The sequence below is a fragment of the Peromyscus eremicus genome, chromosome 19 (assembly GCF_949786415.1).
Source record: "Peromyscus eremicus chromosome 19, PerEre_H2_v1, whole genome shotgun sequence".
NCBI classification, from domain to species: domain Eukaryota; kingdom Metazoa; phylum Chordata; class Mammalia; order Rodentia; family Cricetidae; genus Peromyscus; species Peromyscus eremicus.
Window position 1 is genome coordinate 25,115,161 of NC_081435.1, and position 20,853 is coordinate 25,136,013.

General features: G+C 52.9%; 2 protein-coding genes across 4 annotated transcripts in view; one reads left to right on the forward strand and one right to left on the reverse strand.

Moving 5' to 3' along the window:
* Psd2 (pleckstrin and Sec7 domain containing 2) overlaps positions 1-5,014 on the forward strand; it is a 56,327-nt gene extending 51,313 nt beyond the window's left edge. The window contains exons 14-15 of one of the 2 annotated variants that reach the window (XM_059246739.1): positions 2,401-2,544; positions 4,138-5,014. In XM_059246739.1, coding sequence (XP_059102722.1) covers positions 2,401-2,544; positions 4,138-4,347 — 354 coding nt within the window. In that variant the 3' untranslated portion in view covers positions 4,348-5,014. The remainder of the gene's footprint in view (positions 1-2,400; positions 2,545-4,137) is intronic. The other variant, XM_059246740.1, reaches the window with a different exon arrangement.
* A 1,245-nt stretch (positions 5,015-6,259) lies between these two features.
* The window catches only part of Nrg2 (neuregulin 2), a 192,231-nt gene continuing 177,637 nt past the window's right edge, over positions 6,260-20,853 (reverse strand). For both annotated transcript variants that reach the window (XM_059246737.1, XM_059246738.1), the window contains exons 6-10: positions 16,541-16,643; positions 14,392-14,515; positions 13,903-14,030; positions 13,123-13,350; positions 6,260-10,429 (exon numbers count right to left, since the gene is read on the reverse strand). In XM_059246737.1, the coding sequence (XP_059102720.1) occupies positions 9,661-10,429; positions 13,123-13,350; positions 13,903-14,030; positions 14,392-14,515; positions 16,541-16,643 (1,352 nt within the window). In that variant the 3' untranslated portion in view covers positions 6,260-9,660. The remainder of the gene's footprint in view (positions 10,430-13,122; positions 13,351-13,902; positions 14,031-14,391; positions 14,516-16,540; positions 16,644-20,853) is intronic.

The window sequence follows — 20,853 nt, forward strand, 5'->3', positions numbered from 1 at the left end:
CTCAGGACCTCTGGAAGAGCAGTTGGTGTTCTTAACCACTGAGCCATCTCTCCAGTCCCCTCAATGTTCTTATAAATGACACAGTTTCATTTTTATTTCAAAATATATGTATAGTGTGTATGTTCCTGTGTGAATTTATCTGTACCACATGTGTGCAGGTGCCCACAGAGGCCAGAAGAGGGCATCAGATTTCCTGGAACTGGGGTGACAGGCAGTTGTGATCTGCCACCTGGTGTGAGTGCTGGGAACTGAACCTGGTTCCTCTGGAAGAGCAGTAAAGGCTCCTAACTCTTGAGCTACCTCTTCAGCCCCCATTATTTCATTCTTTACTGCTGAATAAAACTTCATGTGTATATACACTACATTTTCTGTATCCATTCATCTGTTGATAGACAGCCAGGCTGACTCTGTCACTTGGCTGTTGTGAACAGTGCTGCAGGACGCATGGGTGTGCAGGGATTGCTGTGGTGTGCTGACATGGATTCCTTTGGGTGTATTCCCAGGAATGGCACAGTTGGAGCATATGGTAGCTTTTGTTTAATTTCATTTATTGTTTTGTTTGTGTATGATGTGTTGGGGGTGGGGCACACGCGGCATGGTATGTGTGGATGTCAGAGGCTGCGCCCTCCTCTACCTTTCCATGGGTTCTGGGATCTAATTCAGGTTGTCAGACTTGCTTAGCAAGCAGTTCACCCGCTGGGCTAACTCTTGGCCTTCTCTACTTTTAGTTTCTCGATGGCTTCCATCCATAGTCTCCTCAGTAAATGCACTTACTCACTAATTCACAATTCCACCACAGTGTGTGAGGAGGGTTCCATTCCTCCAGCCTTCACAAGCTTTGAGTTCCACTCTTCTTATAAAACATTTTTGGAGACTTCATTTATTTTATTTTATGTGCATGGGTGTTTTTCCTGCACGTATGTCTGTGTCCCATGCGTGTGCCTGGTGCCTGTAGAGGCCAGATGAGGGCATAAGATCTCCAGGAACTGGGGTTGCAGATGGTTGTGAGCCAACATGTGGGTGCTGGGAATTGAACCCAGGTCCTCTGGGAGAGAGGCCAGCACTCTTAACCGTGGGGCCATCTGTCTAGTTCCTATTTTTCACTTTTTAGAAACAGTACAATATTGACATTTGCCTTAGGGTTACCCTTGCTGTGATGAAACACCACGACCAAAAGCAAGTTGGGGAGGGAAGGGTTTATTTCACTCACAGTTCCATAGATCAGTTCATCATCAAAAGCAGCGAGAGCCGGATCCTGGAGCAGGAGCTGATGCACGGGCCATGGAGGGGTGCTGCTTCTGGCTTACTCCCAATGGCTTGCTCAGTCTGCTTGCTTATAGAACCCAGGACCACCAGCCCAGGGATGGCACCATCCACAACGGGATGGGCCCTCCTCTATCAATTACTAATTAAGAAAATACCCTACAGCTGGATCTTGTGGAAGCATTTTCTCAGTTGAGTTTCCCTCCTTTTAGATAACTCCAGGTTGTGTCGAACTGATGTAAAACTAGCCAGGACAATATTCTTTTTATCTTTAAATAGCTTAGTTATATTGCCATGAAAACCCCACCTTGCTAATACTACAGATTCTCAGGGTACTTTGGACAGGAAAGGATAAAGGATGGACCAGAACTTGAGAACAGAGAGCTGGCAAGCTGCAAACGTCCTCCTTCAGTCATTGGCCCCTTTCTATCAGGGCCTTTATCTCTCCACAGAGCTTCAGGGCATCCTGTGTCTGTATAAAGCTTCTGTGTGTGTGTGTGTTCACAGTGAACACAGACACACACCATATACGCACACACACACATCACATGAGCACACATATGCCCACATGCACCCCTGTTTGCCTGCACCACAGGTGTGTCCACACATCCATGCATGCATGCAGATTGCTCAAAGGGCCTCCTCACTGTGATGAGTAGGATGTGTGTGCCCTGGCCTGTCAGTGCCAAGTCTGCCTTTAGGTGTGATCTGGATCTGCAATGGTCACGCATATCTGAGAATGGTTGTGAGAGGATGTATGTGCTACATAGACGTAGGGGTAGCTGGGGCCGGGCTGACCCTTGGCCCAGCATGCTTGGGTGCACATGTGGAATTCTATGCAAGGGGCTGTAGTGGTGGTGTCTGTTTCCCAGTGCGTATACTCACATGCAAATGTAAAGCCGTCTTATCCCCTGAGCCTGCTGGGCACTGAGGAGGGCTGATGTCCCTGTGAGGAGGGAGGAAAGAGGAAGCTGGAAGGAGCATTCATATCTAGAGCCCACCTCTGCACCTATGTGTGAATTTGGGAACTCTGGTCAGCACCAATTTCTCTTTGGCGAAACCGCTTCCAGGGGGATGGGTTAGCCCACCCCTGTGACAGACATTCCAGACCTCACTGACCTGGGCTTGTCTTTGCAGGAGGAGCAGCTTCGGTCTCATGAGAATAAGTTGAGGCAGGTGACTGAAGAGCTGGCTGAGCACAGATGTCATCCAGTGGAGAGAGGCCTCAAGTCCAAGGAGGCGGAGGAATACCGGCTGAAGGAACATTATCTCACGTTTGAGGTAGGTCTTGGGAGGTGCATGGCAGAGGTCAAAGCTGGGGCCAGAGGAGGAGGCCAGCCCCCTCCCTCCACTTCCTGCCATCAACATCAACAGGCCAGGGACTCTAGTTTGAGACTCTCCTGTTGTGGGGCTCTCTTAGGCAGGTGTAAGCCACAGTGTCCTGTGGTCAGTCTTGCACAGTCTGGCTGTCAAATATTGATCAGTTTTGCCTATGCCTGGGTCTCTCCAAGAGCCCCTAACATCTACTCTGCAATGTGAGAATAGATATGACAGCAGGTGTCGTGGGCTTGCTCAGGGTGAGGCCTGGCGCTCTTCCCTTCCTTGCATGGGCTGAGTTCACCTTCATGTCAATGCTGTGAAAGGGTTTCTATAACTGTACCCATTTGACAGAAAGGTAAACTGATGCTCGGAGAAGGCAGAACACTGGCCTGGGGTGACATACCTAGGAAGAACAGGACCCAGGATCCTAACCAGGAGATGGCTACAACTCTGGCATCTGAGTCCTCTCTTCCTTGGCTTGATGTGGGTGGAGAGGACATGGGCAGAACTTGGGGAAAAGGCTCCCCTGATGGTGGAGAAGGCCTGAGGCTGAGTCAAGGTGCTCAGACACCGCTAGGTCCCCTTCTTAAATGTTGATGGCAACTTACATCCCTTTTAAAGTGTTTATGCGTACACCCATTTCTTCACGCCCTTACCAACACTGGGCATTCGGAAATGCTTTAATCTTCATCGACCTCACAAGTTTAACCATCATTGTCTCATTACTATCTTAATTTACATTTTATGTTATTAATTAAAAGTATTTCTTTTTATTTATGCGTGCCTGTGTGCATTCTGCACACTCGTTTGTTGATGCCTGTGAAGGCCAGGAGAGAGGATCAGATCCCCGGGTGCTAGAGTTACAGGCTGTTGTGAGCTGCCTAATAGGGACGCTGAGACCTGAACTCGGGTCCTCTGCATGAACGGCAAGCTCTCTTAGCTGCTGAGCCATCCCTTTTTAAAATTTGTAATTGTGACGACACAGAACAAAATGGTGCCATCTTGATTGCCTTTAAGTGAGTAGCTTAGTAGCTTTCTTCACATTGCACCAATCTCCAGACTTCTCTCTCTCCCCAAAGGGCAGCTCTGTGCTCATTAAATATAATTTCCTTATCCTTCAAAGCACAGACGTTTTAAATATCAACGCAGTCCCAATTGTCCATTTTTGCCTTTATATATCTAAGACAGCATTGACAGTATTTGGATTTTCAAGGTATAAGTGAGAAGCTGGGCGTTGTGGGGCTTGACAATAACTCCAGTACTCAGGGAGCTGAGGCAGGAGGATCACTGCAAGTTCAAGGTCAGTCTGGTTTACAGTGGTTCCAGGCCAGCCAGGGATACATAGAAGATAAAAAAATGTATGAGTGAGATTTATGTGATGTAGTCTGCCTGTCTTCTATTGGACAGTCTATTTCCTTTTTCTAGATTACAAGAGCTCCCTGCATACCACAGAAGTCAATGCTTTGCTTCTAGTTTTCTGAGATGGATCCCCCACCTCCATTTTGTCGCATCTCTTTTGACTTTATTTTTGGCTTTTGTCTGCCCTTTTCCTAGAAAAGCCGTTATGAGACCTATATCCATCTCCTGGCTGTGAAAATCAAAGTGGGTTCAGATGACCTGGAGCGGATCGAGGCCCGGCTGGCTACTCTAGAAGGGGATGACCCAGCTCTCCGGAAAACACACTCAAGCCCTGCCCTCAGCCTGGGCCACGGGCCTGTGACTGGCAGCAAAGCCACCAAGGATGCCTCTACGCCTGATACTTAGCTGGTGTGGCTGTGCAGGCCCTGGAGGCAGGCAAATGTCCCCAGAGGGGTCAGTGAGCACAATTCCAGCCAGAGGCTGCTTGGACCAAGCTCCAGGCAGTTAACCGGCCACCAGAGGGGTACGGAGAGCCTCGCGATCAAGGAGATACCATTCATGGCGCTGATCTTCTCACATTCTGGGCCACCTCTGGCCTAGAATCTCTCCTAGCCCTGGCTGCCCTCAAGTCATGGGACCTGGCTTTGCGGGTCAGACATGCTCCAGGGCTGCCAACTGGAGAAGTCCGTCTCTGTTGCTTCCCCAGGCCCTTTCTCATCAAGCTTCTCCCTCATCTTGTATTTGTGAGGATGGGTCTGAACTCTGGGTCTAAGCTTGGACACGTACCCTGTCTCCTCTTTCCTCTCAGTTGACCAGCAGCAGCAGGTCTATGGACCACCAGCAACGCCTTCTCCTTGCCTTTTCCCAGCAACCTTTGCAACTGGTCCAGTTCTCCGGCCTCACATTGCAATAATCTGAGGCCTAGCCTCCACTCAGTGCCAAGCTGATTCCACTCACGTGTATGCTCACCTCTCCTTTTATCCACTGAGGCCTCTCCTGCCTCTTTTTTATATGGACACATATAAATTATATATATATGTAAAGAACTCATTTAAAGAAAGTTTGAGAACTACTACCAATTAGAGGATGAAATAAGCTCATCTCAGAGCTCGGCCTGCTAGCAAGGAAGCCTGCTACGGGGCCTGCCGCCGCCCTGACACTCTGGATGAAAAGATGAAGACCCTCTGTGTTTTTGCCTTTTCCTCTTCCAGCTGACTTGTGATTCACAGTCAGTTTTCCAGTTGATGCTTTTGGGCTAAACAGGATATGCGCGTCACCTCCTCTGTCCCAAGGGTGTCCTGTGGGCTGATGGCTCAGGAGCACACCTCTGTCTGTTTGGATTTTCTTGTGAATGCTGCCGAGGTCGCTGAGCTCCAGCGTGGCCTCTGCGCAGACCTACTGGCAGGAATGAAGGCCACTCTACCTTGCGGAGCGCCACCCGCCAGCAAGCCCAGGCTGGATGATAGAGTCAGGTGGAGGAGGAAGCTGTTCATTCATGGTCTTGGGGAGGAGGTGGAGTGGCAAGTTTTTTTTTTTAATTTTTTTTTTTTTTTTTTAGTGAATCAGAAAGGCCTAGCTAAGGACATAGCTGAGGAGAGAGACACATCACAGGTTGACATCCTTTAAACCTTGCATCACATAGACCAACAAGTGAGTTGGCGGGGGTAGGGGATGGGGAGTGGGGTGGCCCTCTCAACACAGCTACCACGAGCCAGTCTTTCCTATAGTTTGGCCAACAGTTTGACCTCTTCGGTGACATAAGCCTTGCGACTAAGCGCCTAACATTTAAGGTCCACTCCCATTGGATGTGGGGAGCTGTGAGTATGTGGAGAGGCGTAAGGGGTTTCACATCCAAATTGTTCAAATTGGATTAGCTGAAGTGTGTATTATAACCAAACCATCTGGCCCCTTTGTTTTGCTCAGGGGAAGTAAATGCTCATTTGAATGAGATCAGAAAGGCCACTTAGGGCCCCCGTAAAGAGACCTCAGTCCCTTGTCCAGCTGCCCGAGGGTCCTTTGATTTTCAGGCCAGTGTCTCACTCTCTGTGTCCTGGGGGTGGGGGCGACGGCAGAGGTGCAAGCTCATTAGCCACGGACACACGCGCGGTTTCCCCCAACACTAGTCACGCTTCCCATCAGTAAAGACATTTTTTTTAGTTCGCTTCCTTAATTGTATAATTCTTTATTTGTAAATTATATACATGTACTACTGTACTAAAATATTATGTACATTATAAAACATACACAAAAATAGAAATTTAAAAAAAGATGAGATGAAAATAAATCTAAATCAAAGTTCTAATATTTTTTTCCTGCCTTCTAACAGACCATCACGTTCCTCTTCCCTAACCGTTGCCCCTAACATGCCCATAGGATTAGTCCAATCCAGGGCCTGACAAAACTTGCAGTAAGTGGTCTGCTCCATCTAGAGGTCCTGGGAAGTTGTCCAGGGCTCAGGAACTCCTCCTGATGGCTAACTCTTGCCGAAAGCCTTCGACCTCCTCAGTGAGGGACAACCGTGTGCCGTACACTGTTGCTGGGTGCTAGGGACGGTGGTTAAAGAGGTCAGCTCCCTGTCTTCGCGGGTCTCACAGTTGTGGGGAAGTCTGGGTGAGAAGTGGTTATCATTGCCACTGAGGCCTCTGAGAGGGGCTGGGGAGAGACGCCAAAAGTGGTACTACAAAGTAAAGAATTTGGGGAACAGGGAAGAGAACTTTGACCTAGGAAGCTGCCTGAATGTCCTGAGTGTTCCAGGGGACAGGGTGATGGAAGGAAAGCTGCTTAACATGATTGCAATGCTTCCTGAGGGGCCACATACTCCGTTTCCCCCAAGGCTGAAACCTGAGAGGCAGAGTGGGCAAGAGGGTCTCTCTGGTCAAGCATGCTCCTGAGTCCCAACCATACATGTCCACTTTCTAGGTGGCTGATGCCATGAGGAGAGAGCCGAGGAACTAGGTTAAGTTCTGGCCTTGGACTCTTGGCAGGTGTCTTAGAATCCAGGGCAGATGCTGAGGGAACAAAATGGGGTCAGGTACAAGTTCGCTAAGTGGTTACTTGAAGTCAGCGGGGGTCATATACAGATAGGAGAATTCATCTGAGTCGTAAAGGTGGTTTCTGAATGAAAACCTAGAAGGCAACAACTTAGAGCCCTCATAGAGGCTAAGTGAGGGCTCTAACCTGGATCGGAATAAGATCTGACCAGGGGGTTCACCAAGAGGTCAGAGCAGTGAATTTGGGGTCCCATAGAGATCAGAGGTCACACGTAAGGATTATGGCCCTAAGAAAGCTCTCAAGAAAACAGCAAACAATAGCAGAGGGATCTAATGAGATCATCTCCTGGGGCCTGGAAGAGGTCCATGATCTACAGGTTTGTGTAACATTCAGCCCAGTAATTTTTCTTTCATTTTTCCCCCCTTTGTAGTACATGCCCCCTCAGCACCCCTCAACGAATATAATGACTTCATAAATTTAGACTTTTCTTAATCATCACCTCATCGAGCTTTTGCCACTTTGTGATTCAAGGTTGCGAGGCTCAGGATTCTGTCACCACCCCCTTCAAGGGGGCCATCGTCCAGCCATCTGTCAGGAGCAGCGCTGGGTCCATCTGCATGTGGCCACCACAGCAACCCGATGAGGGCTACAATTTCTTCCTCATCTCTCACTAAGCAGCAACTGTGGTTTGGAGAAGGCACAGAGCTAGTGAGGGCCAGAGCTGGCACTCGATTCTGTCCCTCTTGTTGCTCTGTGCCTCTGGGTCCCACTCCTCTATCAGTGCCTGTCTAGTTCTATGCTGGGTCATTCGAGAATGTGTATAAGCATACGCAAACATGTACACATTCACCCCAGCTCTTTGGAGAGAAGGCTTCAGTTCCAGGAGGCTGGAATCTTGCTTCCTGGTATTCTAGGTAGCTGATGAGAAAGACTCTTCACCCTGGACTCCATCTGCCTCCTCCATGCCTGAGATCAGACCTTCATCAGAGCTGCAGGTTTAGACATGCCCTGCCTCTGAGGGGGTTTAAATCGGGGAAAGAGCAATACCCTGTGGGCTTCGAAGCTGCAGCTGTTCTGGTCCTTCTGGCAATGAGGGTACCCATTATACTGTATTACATGTCCAGACTCTGCCTGTGATGTGCCTGAGGCCCCAAGGGTCATCTTTACCTCCGCTGCCCCGGTGCCAACCCCACAGCCCTTTTCTTCCCTCTTCACCCACCTGGGCGGGAAACTGTTGCCTCAATCCAGCTCCCTAGCTCCAGGGCAGGGACTGGGCCAGAGTTCTGAGGCTGAGTTTAAAGCACAACAATTTGCGTCAATCCCTTGGCTGGGTTTCCCAGCACCCAGGGGGGACACCTTATAAATGATTTGGAAGGAAGACTTGGAGCAGGTCCTTGGAGCTGGGGCCAGCGGAACTGGAGAGAGGGTCACTTCCGCTCAGGGACTGCCCTGGCCCTCTCCAATCTTTATTCAGTACCCACGTGCCTTATCCCAGGTCCTGATTCTATCTACCCTCCTCACCTGGGGCCAGGTACACACAGTCAAACAGGAATTATTTCTGATTTTATTTATAATATAAAAATGTTCAAGTGTCAACAGTCAGGTGTTTGGACATGTCAGGATTTCCCGTTTGTTCCTGTTTGGGATTTTTTTTTTCTTGTCTGTTTTTTTTAGACAATTGCCATTTTTGACAAATTAGCATTGGATCCAGTTGTGAGGGCCGGGGAGGGCAGGACCGGAGGAGGATGGAAGTCATAGGTGGGGTGGGGGCTGGGCTGTGAGGACATGGTGTTACTTTATTGCTAAAAGGGGAATCGAATACACTGTCGGAGTGGCTCTTCTGGGTCCCAGCGTGACCATGCATTCAATCTAAAGAATCTGAAATGCAAAGGACATGCAGGCGTAAAATAGAAAAGACGGCCTGTAAACGAAGGTGCTGCAGAGGACAGAGGGTATCCTGGAGGCCGCAGGGGAGGAGGAGCCGTGAAGGTTGGGCCCCTGGTAGAGCTGCCCCCTCCCTAGGCCGGGGGCTGGTGGGGAGACCGCCTTCTCTGTCCTCTTTCCCTTAGCAGCTGTGAGGAGCGGGGAAGACCCCTCCCCATTCTAGTTGCTGTAGTGGGGGGCCTGTGTCTCCCCCTGGAAGTAACCCGACCTCAATTCCAGCTGTAAGCTTAGGATCCCTGCTCTCTCTGCCCAGGACTCCAGATTTGGACCGGGGAAGATAAAACTGCCTTGTCTTCACGTTCTTCCTCGCTGTCCACTAGCCTCAGGGACATTAGAACCTCGGTCTGTCTCTTCTTTCCCTGCCTTTTCTCACCCCCACTGGTTTGGGATCCCACAAGCGCCCATCCCCACCCTGCACCCCAGACGACTCTCCAGGAGCCCCAGATTAGCGTACAGCAAAAGGCACCACAATATAGGTTTCTATTAAAGAGTCAAAAAATTGGCCCATCTCTCTTTTTTTTTTTGTTGTTTCTTTTTTTTTCCGAAGCTGTAAATCAGGATGTTACATATAAATAGTTTCCCTATAAAAACGTCTTTGCCGTTAGCTAGTATTATAAGACAATTTTTTTTTTGCTAAAATGAAAATAAAACATTTTGTTATACTTTTTTCCTTTTTATAGAAAATAAAAATATTTTTATTTCTTTGTTCGCTCCTATTCCCTCTCCAGTCGGTGGTCTCCGCTCTCCTTGGAGACTTGGGGCGGGCGCGGCGGGGGTGGGGCCCTAGAGGGGCCCCGAGTCCTGCTTGGCCCTCGTGGGCGGCCCACGGCTGTGTCTGCTGCTGGCGCGCGTGCTGTGGCTGTCCAGGGAGTAGTAAGTCCTGCTGTCGGCCGCCGGGCACAGCGGCGGCGAGTCCGAGCGCAGCGCGTCGTGCGCCGCTCGCAGGCCGAGGAAAGGCGTGCTCTCGGCCGCCAGCGCCCCGTCCGCGTCGTCCGCGTCGTCGTCCGAGGCCGACGCCGAGCCGCAGCCCGAGCCGCTGCTCAACGACAGCGAGTCCCGCGCCGCGCGTGCGCGCTGCGCCGCCAACCCGTTGAGGCGCGAGCGCCGCCAGCGCCGCGGCCCCGCCGACGTCCTGCGGGACGCGCCGCGCGTGCGCGGCCGCGGCGGCGGCGGCGGCGGGGGCGCGCACTCCTGCGTGGTCTCGTACTCGTCGTCCTCCGGGATGCGGAAGGGGCTGGCGGGCAGGCTGCCCAAGCTGCCGCCCAGCGCGCAGGCGCTGCGCCGCGGTCCGGGCCCCGCCGCGGGGTAGTAGTAGCTGTCGTAGCTGCGCTGCATGTCCGCGCCGGACCCCGGCCCCGGGCCCGGCGGCGCCGGGTGCCGCAGGAGCGGCTGCTGCTCCGCCAGGCGGTAGCTGATGGGCGCGGCGGGCGGCAGCGACACGGCATGCGCAGAGTTGGGCGACGTGATCTCGAAAGTCGGCACCTGCGTGGCCAGCGAGTAGTGGAAGTCCACGGGCGAGAGGCGCGCGGGCGTGGTCAGGGCCGACACGTACCTGCGGGAGAGACAGAAGCGTGGGTCGGGGAATCTGGGTGCAGGGCCAGAGATGCCAACCAGACCACGTTCAGTTTCCATGATCCCTCCCAGCCCGTTTTCGTCTGTTAACCATGGATAACTATAGTGTTTACTCCAGTGTGATGCTGGACGATTTAGGAAATGTACTAGGGAAGTACCCTAGCCCAGTGTCTGTTTTCGATAAACATCCGTAAGTGGTCATTTGTTGTGGGGATGCTCACAGTGTCCGGGGCATGCTTAGCTTGGGGTATTTTACGTGTGGTCTCCTCTATTCTGGAGAATTTGTGGGTGAGGGCCATACTACACAGGATAAAGAGACTCAGACATTTAAGTGCCAAGGACGTAATGACCAAGATGTGGCCTGATCCATTCTGCATAATAACCAAGATGTGGCCTGATCAACTAACTCCCTGTTTCACCAAGACTCCACTAGGTGTCTCTTCTTGGAGCGAATGACTCCCAGGTCCATGAAGGCCTGTTTTTGCTGATTCCTACCAGTGTGAATCCCTGGCATTTGAATCCAGGTTAGGCAGAAACGAGTAAGCCTAATTCCAGAAACCACTAGCCACCATCCAGAGACTCCCTGGATTTGAGCTCACTGCCCTTGCACGGAAGGTTTATCCCAGGGCTTGGCTTGAGTGAGGGAAATGACATCTTGTATTGAAGCCAAAAACGGCCACAGGGAAGTGACATTGGGTAGGCTCCTCAAGCCAGGGCAGACAGATAGCAAGATAACACGGATCTCTACTCCCCCTACTTCCTTGAAAAGTTTGCGTTTGCTAATATATCCCCCAGACGTTCCTTTTTGCTCTTCACAATCCCCCTGTGAGCCTTCAGCCGCCACCACTGTCCACTCCAGGACAGGGGTCACTCACCACCATGCCTTTCTTCCAGACTGCTCTGCCAGGTACCTGACTGCTCTCTGGAATTGGCTTAGAGTCCTTCTCACTCTCTTACAGAACCAGTGGACTGCCCCTCTCCCCTTGCCCACATGCAGATCTAATTAGCTGCTAAGTCCTACTCGCTCCCTCTCATGAGGCACACTCTCCAGCCTGGGCCAGATGTTCTTTCTGGTCATGCCACCACTGTGGGGTCTCTTTCACTCTAGGAAGTTCCCAGAGCAAACAAAACTACCCCCCTTCCAACCAAAACCAAACCAACCAAACCAACCAAACCTCAGCTCTGCTAAGGACGCCCTTCCTATATATCTACCCAGGCTCCACCTCCCAAGCAAGCAGAAGCCAAGGGCCCTTGGTCTATCTCTGCCCCCAGCCTGCCTGTTGAGCTCCATGGCTCCTCACAGCCTACCCTGTTTCTTTTAAGCGTGCTCTTAAGTGTTTCTCTTAGAACAGCTGCAGCGATACACCACGTCTGCAAAGCTTCCCTTCCCCATCTCCCTGCCGATGGTCTCCCCATCACCTAGTGCCAGGGTTACCACTGATGACAATAGAGACAGGCATAAATGAGGCAGAACTCGGTCCATTATCTTGGGGTCCTTTACGAGCTCCATGTGTAGCAGATATTGTTTCCCCCACGTACACTGAAGGAACAAATTTGGAGGCACCTGCCCCAGATCATGCAGAGAGCGGTGGGGCTGGGCTTGGAGAGGAAAATCTGGGTGCTTCTTGGAGCCTGTAGCTGGAGCGGGTTTCTCTGCCCTAGTGTGGTGTCTGTGCTCGGCACTTGTGAAAACTGTCGAGCGTGCCGTGGTTTGTCCCTCGCTTGGAATAAGAGCAGGTAGACCAGCTCTGGTATGCTTGATCATCCCAGGCCTGGCATAGAGTCATTTGAGTCAGAAAGAGGTAGAATTTGCCCCGTCCTGGAGCCTCTCCTGACATGGTGTGCCTTCCTCTGCTTTCCTCTCACAGACCTAGCTTGCCTAACAGCCACTGGGAAGGGGATCAGGATGGGTGGGGTCTAGTTCCCAGGACTCCTGATGTGGAGTCAGGAAAGAAGGGAGTTTCTTTAGTTCGTGTGTGTGTGTGTGTGTGTGTGTGTGTGTGTGTGTACATGTGTACCACAGCATGCGTATGGAGGTCAGAGGACAACTTGTGGGAGTTGGATCTCTCCTTCCACCTTGTGGATTCTAGGAATTAAACTTAGACCACCAGGCTTGGTGGACAAGCTTATTTGCTACTGAGCAGTCTTGCCAGCCCCAGGGAAAAAGACATTTCCTGGTTCTTACTTTATCAACTTCTTAGGATCCCAGCAATGCCCGGGGCACTGGGACCCTCATGCTGCCGCTGACAGGCCCTGAGATCATTCTTGTCCTCGGGTCAGTGCCCTTGAAATTGACCTCTTTTCTCAGCCTCTAGTCTCCTTGATCTTGGTGTCTTTCTGTTTCTGTTGAGATGTGAGGTCTTTAGGTGATACTGGGAATCAGACAACCTTGCTGGATGTGTGGATAGTCCCATTTGCCCCCATGCTTCAGTATGGTTATTAATGTTCCCTAATGAGACAAACTATGTGGTCACTCTAGCCAGGATCTATTGAGCTAGATGCAATTCTAATCCCAGGAGACCACTTAACCTTTCCGAGACCTTGTTGGCCCAACAGAAATACTGAATGAGGCTCCTGGCAACGCCTCTGAGGCACCCGAAGGGTCAGCTTTGGGTTGGCAGTGGCAGCTTTCTAGCCGCGGAGGGGTTCAGTCACGGGGCAGTAGGAACTGACCTCTCACTGTGTGGAGAGTCACGCAGGGAGTCTATGGAGTCGTGGTAGGGTGGCATGGCAGCCCTGCGCCGCTCCTCCTGGCTGTAGGCCGCCGCCCTCCGCGCCCGCGCCTCCACACACGCCGGGCTGTTGCACTTGCTGGTGCCCACCGACGACAGCATGATGCCTGACTGGGAATCCGAGGTCAGGCTCTCCGAACGTTCCAGGCTCCACGTGTGGCTCTCGTGTCTGGGAAAACCAGATAGGCGTGGGTTGGTAGGTGAGGAAGGGCGGGCTGTCCTAACGCAGGTGTGTGGTCCCACGGCCACCCTGCCCTGGGTTCTTCATCCCATCTGTGTGTCCCTTCGGTCCCTGTCCTCTCCACTCTCGGGTGATGTGGAGCGTCACAGATCTTCGGCCCCGAGAGTGGGAGAAGCAAGGCTGGGGTCCTGGGGTTGGGGAGTTGCCACGTGTAGAGGCTCTTTTTCTCCTGTCACCAACGTCCCCCAGCTGGGACGCTTCCACCCCCACGTTCCTTATCCATTCCTCAGGATCCCAGCCTCAGTGGCCAATAGCAAGGGCTCTGACTATTGCACGGCGCTCCCCACGGACGGAGAGGGCCCCGCCTTGTTATTTTTTCCAGCTGTAGGAGTTACTGATGTGCTTGTGCGGACAGGTTGCCCCAGTCCTTGCAGAGTCGGGTGGGCTGTGGTCGGTGTGCAAACACAAGAGAAGACACCAACTGGCTGTGGATGGCTGCCTGACAAACTGCGGGAGTTAGCAGGCCCTGGTGCCGCTCACCTGTGGCTGGAGGTGGGCGTGGCTGTGGAGCAGTGGTGAGAAGGTGAGCAGGAGTGGCTGCCAGAGAACGTGGTCTCAGTTTCCCGCCGGATCACGTGGTCTGTGGCTGGCACGTTCTTGGAGATGTACTGGGAAAATAGACAGGAAGTTGGGAGGAGTTGGTGATGGAGACTAGAGAGGCTCCCTTTCCTGGTAGGGAGGGCAAGTGATGAGCACTGAGCTCTAGGTTAAGGGGTGACCCACTGGGTGAGATGTGACTTGATGTTGGGTCAGGGATGGCCCCAGACAATCGGCCCACCCCCGCGCCCCCTCAATTCTTCCTGATGGAAATGAGCAGAGTGAAGCCAGGTCCCCGGTGAGGTGGTGCCTGGCACACAGGACTGACTACTCATAGCTTGAGTGGCATCCACCCTGGCCCATCCCTGCAGCCAGAGAAGGTAGCTGTCCAGCAAGAGCTAAGAGGGGGGCAGGTCTGGGCACACCACTCACATCTGCCATCTGGATCTCCTCAGGGTCCAGCCGAGGGTGGCTGGGCCCATTGGCCAGGCTCCGGTTCTGGTGGGCTGGACACATGTTCTGCCGGAGATGGTTATGCATCTGCCTCCGCTGTTTTCTGCACAGGGGAAGGATAGGTGAGCCTGGCATAGCTCCCTTAAAGGGATGAAATACCCTGGCTCTCCTTCCAGGGAGGCTGGGCATGCACAGAACCCTATTGCTTTGTACTGTGTGGCCTTGGGCAAGTTCTAGAAGTTCATGAGGACATTCCACTTCCTCCATCTGTAGTTTAGAACCCCTTACGATCCCAAAGACCACTGACCGTAAAAAGCCCATCAGTGACTCTTGCACTGTGCTAGCCCCTCCCTCCCTCCCTCCCTCCCTCCCTCCCTCCCTCCCTCCCTCCTTCTCCCCTCCCTCATTTGCTTAGTAATTGTTTTTACTGTGTTCCAGACACTGCTTTGGAACAGAGGAGGTAAACATGGCCTGTGCTTCATGCAGCCTGGGGGCCAGTAGGGGAGGTGGATAGTAAATACACAAGTCAATGAACAGTCAGTTTCAGTGAAGTTTTACAAAGAAAATAAAACAGAATGCTATGACTCAGGAGCCAGGCCCGTGGGACTCCCGTATACTGACACATAATAAATGCTCAGTAAATTATATTATCATATGCAACTGTAATTATATCACTCCTGGCCTTCAGTATTCCATTTTTCTCCCCAGGCTTGTCTCTTGCTGCCTCCCTCTACCCAGCTGGCTGCTTCCCGGGACAGCATGCTTCTGATCCTGCAGCGCTCTGCCCTGCGCCCCAACCTCTTCAACCGCTCATGTCCTCTCTCCTTAGGCCCCTCGCCTGAATGCCACTTCCTAGGCAAAGCCCTTCTGCTCTCCAGCTGAGGACAGGGGCTTCAAAAATGGGTCTTGCTGGCCAGATAGTGGAGGCAGGGGGATCTCTGTGGATCCCAGGGCAGTCAGGGCTATATAGTGATACCCTGCCTCAAAACAAACATGCTTGGAGCCCGGTCACGAGCCTGGGGCCGGGCCTAGTGTTAGCACCACTGCAGAGGCTTACTGCAGTCGTGAGTAAATGCAGGGCCCAGAACTGGTGCTTCTTTCCTCAGTTCGTGGACTCGACTTCCTTGGGCTGAGTCCCAACCCCCTCCTTACTTCCCAGCCTTTCTGGTTCTGGTCCCATCCAAGATGGGGTCAGCGGGACCTTAGATCCCATCTGTAGGGCAGCAGGAGTCCAGACCCAGAGACTCAGCCTCTGAAATGGTAACTCTGCCTAGGCGCACGTTCCGGATCCAAACACGTTGCACCACCCCACTCTACAGTCTTCGTTGGCTCCGTACCATCTGGAGCCTGGCACCAAGGTTTTATGGAGGCATCTGAATCCCAGATATCTTCAGTTTCGGCCCAGTCTTTCTGACCCTGGCTTTTTGCTCTGAGCAGTCTGGGCTGCTCTCTCTGTCTTGTCTTTCCGTTTGTCCTCTTCGACGTGACCTTGCCAGCTTCCCCAGCTGCTGCCCCAACTTGCCCTGAGATAGCCCAATCTCTCCCGCTCTGTGCTCTTTTGCAGTACCTCCAGCATGGGGGTGCACAGTGCTGTTGAGGCGCCTCTTTGTCTCGGGAAGGCAGGCTTCCCTGCACGTCTTCCTTCCCAGCATGGCCCAGGGCCTCGCCCACCAGCACTCCAGCCCCTGCCCATCTAAATTATAACGGTAGTTATGTCACGCCTATGGCTCAAACCCTTCCCTGGCCTTTAGTGCCCCATTTTTCTCCCCGAGGCTTGTCCCTTGCTGTAAGAGCCTGCAAAGGGCAGCTGGGAGCTCCAGTGAGGCCACTGCAATGTCCTTTGAGGTGCACACTAGACTTATCATCACAAGGACTTGGAGAAGGGTCCTCAGTTTTCTCAAGGTCCTGCGGGAGATAGCAGCGTTGGGTTTGAACCAAGACTTGCCTGTCACTTCGCCTGTCACTTGGTGCTACAGCTGCAGAGGCCCCGAGACTACTGGGGACAGGGAGCTGTAGGCTCTCGGGCTGGGCAGAGCGGGTCCAGGGAGAAAGTGTGTTCTCACAAGAGTATAGTGGAGCCCCAGCCGCCGGGCTTGGCCCGTTCTCGGCTTGAGCGTGTAACACTCACTTGGTCTTGCAGTAGGCGACCACACAGACGATGCCCACGACCAGCAGAGCCACACAGATGCCAGTAATTGTCAGGACTCTCTTCTGGTACAGCTCCTCAGCCTCTGTGGGGCAGAGTAGGAACAGAGCCCATGGAGACGCTTGTACATAACCTCCCTGTTCCCAAGCTGTGGGCCCCCTCAGCACAGGATCTGTTCCTCTCCTTCCAGCCCTTCCCCTTGCCTGCTCTTAGACTGACTTTGCCTCCCCCCAGACTCCCGCTACACCTGCTCACCCCCTCCCCAAGCCCATATCTGCCCAATGCACATGAGTGGGAAATGCAAGGGATGGAGGGGATGGAGTAGGGGTGAAGTCCCAAGGCCACAGGAGAGGGGAGGCAACACCTTGACCAGCACCCCTGCCCTGCTCCGTGGCGGCCCAGCAGAGGGTTGTGTTCTTCATGGCAATGACAGGGACCTGGGGCAAAGGCCTTGCTCAGGCACCCCGATTCCCTAAGAACTGGTTGGTGATAGGGTATCAGGCCCAGATTTGGGAGGTGCTGGGGCCAGGAGCAGGGACACAGCAGACTGGGCCTAGCGAGGGTGTGGAAAGAAAGGCCTTTCTCCATTCCCACAGCCTGGTCACGGTAGTGCCTTGGCTCACTGGACCTTGTCGTCTGCTGGTGGCAACGCAGCCCCGCCTGGCATGTAGGGGTGTCCTTGTGCACAAGGAACGAGCCCCACCTTTACTAACGAGCCAGGCGAGGCTGGGCCCAGCTGCTCCGTCTTCCCTCCGTGCCTGGTGTGGCCACCCCTGCCCCTCTAACACAGAGCAAGCCAGGAGGAAGACGAGGACAAGCCAGCAGCACTGGTGACAGCTAAGGTTATGTCACAGACAGCCCACCCTACTCAGACCCTGCTGGCTGGCGCTGCCACCTGCCCCTGCTCCCAGTTCAGTGAGAAGTGGAGGCAGGCCCTCCATGATTGGCAGAGCTCTGAGAAATGTCCCTGATCCTTCAGATTTATGTCACCTCCTGTGTATACAAGCAACCTCAGGGCTACAAACCCTCCGGACACTCACATACCCAAGCTTTGGCTCCTGGAGTCACAGACATGCCTTTCACACAGACACTCATACATGTGAATCTTCACACACAGCTGATCACATGCTCCAGAAATGGGCAAACATGCATGCCCAAGCACTCTGAGTTACATTCAGACAGAGTTTAACCAATCTCTGTCCCCGTGGGCTTTACTCTGTTCATCTACCAGTTCTTCCCAGCAAGTGTCTCCATCACTTCTTGGAGATCCATTCTAGTCATGGTTACAAACAGCTTCCACTGGCCGGGCCGTGATGGCGCACGCCTTTAATCAAAAGCACTCGGGAGGCAGAGGTGAGTGGATCTCTGTGAGTTCGAGGCCAGCCTGTTCTACAGAGTGAGTTCCAAGACAGACTCCAAAGCTACACAGAGAAACCCTGTCTCAAAAAACAAAACAACAACAAAAAAACCCCCAACCCCCTCCCAAATCCAAAACAAACAGCTTCCACACTATCAAGTCCTCTGGCACTTGACCCCTTCCTCCAAGGCCTGGTGCCCTAGAACTTTGGTGGTGAACTGCTCTTCTGTGGGCTGAACTTTCTGCAATGGCTGCTTGCTTCTCTTAACCAAACGAGCCCAGGCTTCCCAGGTCTCTTTCTTTCCTCCAGTCTTTCTTGGCATCATCCAGACAGACCTACAGGTCCTACAGGTATGCACTCCCCATCTCCATCTCCTGCTCTGATTTCTCCCTGCTTCTCGGCTCACTACCCATGGGCCATGACCAGCCAAACCACTGGCCAGCTGAACCACTTTCTGCACACCTGCCTGCCCGTATCGTTAGTGAGGCCTCTCTTCAAAAGTCACCTCGGCTTTGCTTTCCAAGTGAGTCATGGGTCTGACCACAGCGGGCGTTTTCGCTGCTGCCTCTCCAGTCCAGGAGGGGGCCCCCCTCCACTAGAGATGGCCACCTTCCGACAGGCCTTTCTGCTTCCGCTCCTCCTAACCCTGACTCATCCCCGTGCTCCATAGATACCGGTAATAATGCAGCTCATTCTAGTCTGCTGCTTAGAAACAATGGCTTCTCATTGCAAGTATAACAACCAAGGGTGTCCTGGATCTCCAAGGCCCCTGATTACCCAGTTTCCATTTGGAGCTTGTCTGTGGCCTGTTGTGCTTAGAGCTGGCTGCAGTATCTCTGTCCACGGAATAAGACAAGCCTATAGGTACTGTGTCCCCTACCTTCAATTCTCTCCCCGGTCGTTTGGAGGGCTAGCTACCAGATGGACCATGCAGGACAAACTTGATCCTTAGTCACAGTAGCTCTCTAGTGCAGCCCAGCCAACCCCCTCTCCCCATTCACTTTCTTCCTTTCTCTCTCTCTCTCTCTCTCTGTCTCTCTCTCTCTCTCTCTCTCTCTCTCTCTCTCTCTCTCTGTCTCTCTCTCTCTCTTTTTGTATCACTTATCAGCCATGTTTCCTGTTTGTTGCTGTCTTCTCTGAATGCAGTTCTAGGAGGGTGGGAAAGTTCTGGTGTTGAGTGGATGTTGATTGGGTAGGTGAGTGAGTGCATCCCCCCCTTAGACAGACACACACACCTCCACTCACCTCCACATGCTGGCAGTTTCAACACCAAATACTCCGGGCTTAACATAGAGACATTCCACAGCCTTTCCGTATCCCTGAGTCCTGCCCTGAGACACCTGCTAGCCAGACATTACCATTCTCCCATCCCAACAGAATCGACCCATACACACCTATAGATTCTATGTCTATGTGAGCTCCAGTCTCCACCCTCTTCTCCACTCAGTTTAGCCTGAGACCCAGGCAGACTCACACATGCAGACTTTGAGCTTTGCCTTCTACTGAGAGCAACTGACAGGGACTAGGTGGTTGGGGGAGCTAAGACCTCCCCGGGGCTGCCATGAAAAAGCCTTTCCATATACATTGTCTCTGATGTTCCCTATCGCCACTGTGACAGCATCCCCACCACTCCTGAGCCCTGTGTGCCTGGTGCTGTGACACATGGGGACACTTGAGGCTAGGCTGGAGTCTCCCTGCACCAAGTCAGAGAGCTTAAAACGCTGATCCCCAATGTCTCTTCCAGATAGGCAGTCTTCTCTAGAGGCCAAAGGACAGACAGTGTTTGTGGCTTTGCGGGGGACATAGGAATCAGATGTAAGTTTCTGGGGGGGGTAGGGGAGGGGGTCGGTACAGATTAGACCCTGGGTGGTCTTACCCACGGACACACACACACACACTACATGCCACTGTAGGGACAGATCATGGAGGAGCGAAAGCCTCAGGCAGATGGCAGAGCCTAGCAGACAGACACGATGCAGGGACAGAAGCAAATGGGAAGTTGTCAGCCTCTAGCCTGGTGCGGAGAATATGAAGCGGTGGAAATGGGTTTGGGAAGGAAGGAGGACCCGAGTGAGATGGAAAAAGTTGCCTCTCTGCAAAGCTCCCCGAACCAGGCTGCTTTGGTCTACAGACACCAGCCCTTCGAGTAGCCGTGTCTGGTTTGATGACTGACAGGCTGTACTGCTTGGCAGGGCTGGTCCCTGCGGGTTCCTCCCCTGCAGGGGGTGCTAACTGAGCACCGGGCACTGTGTAAACTGCAGGCTACCCTGCTCTCCCTGAGATTTTCTTGTCTGCCTCCAAATCACCATAGTTAATGCTAGAGCATCTTGAGGAGGCCAGGGAAAATGTCAGAATCGCCCCTTTCCATTTGGGAGGAGAGGAAACCTAACATCCCCGCAGTCCTGGTGTCAGAGGCTGTGGAGGGGGGCTGTGCAGATGATGCAGGGTGATAATCAGGTTCCATACCCTTTAATTCAAATCCAAGGTGCTCTGGCAGTGCGGAACAAAGGGGAGTGAGAGGGGCCAGGGAGAGAATGAGAAAGAAGGGGGGGGGGGAGAGAGAGAGAGAGAGAGAGAGAGAGAGAGAGAGAGAGAGAGAGAGAGAGAACGTTGGTCAGAACTCTTCAGACACTGGGCAGCCAGCCTGTGAGGTGAAAGCAGGTTAGTAGTGCCCCCTCCCGGCCTCCTGAGCTCCTTCCCTGGTCCCTAGTCCCCGAGAGCCCCAAGAAGGCAAGAGAGAGGCCATGTTAGAACTGGCAGGCAGGAAAGGGTCTTTAGAGGTGAGCAGTGGGGTTAGTACCTGGTGAGAAGGCACAGGCGCAAGAGTCAGTTGGCAAAGTCCCCTGGAGCAGAGGACGAGTGGAGGGGGGGTAGGTGGTCCAAGGAGGAGTGCCCAATCCCCCCCGGGTTCTAGTTCCAGCCCTTCAGCATCCCCAG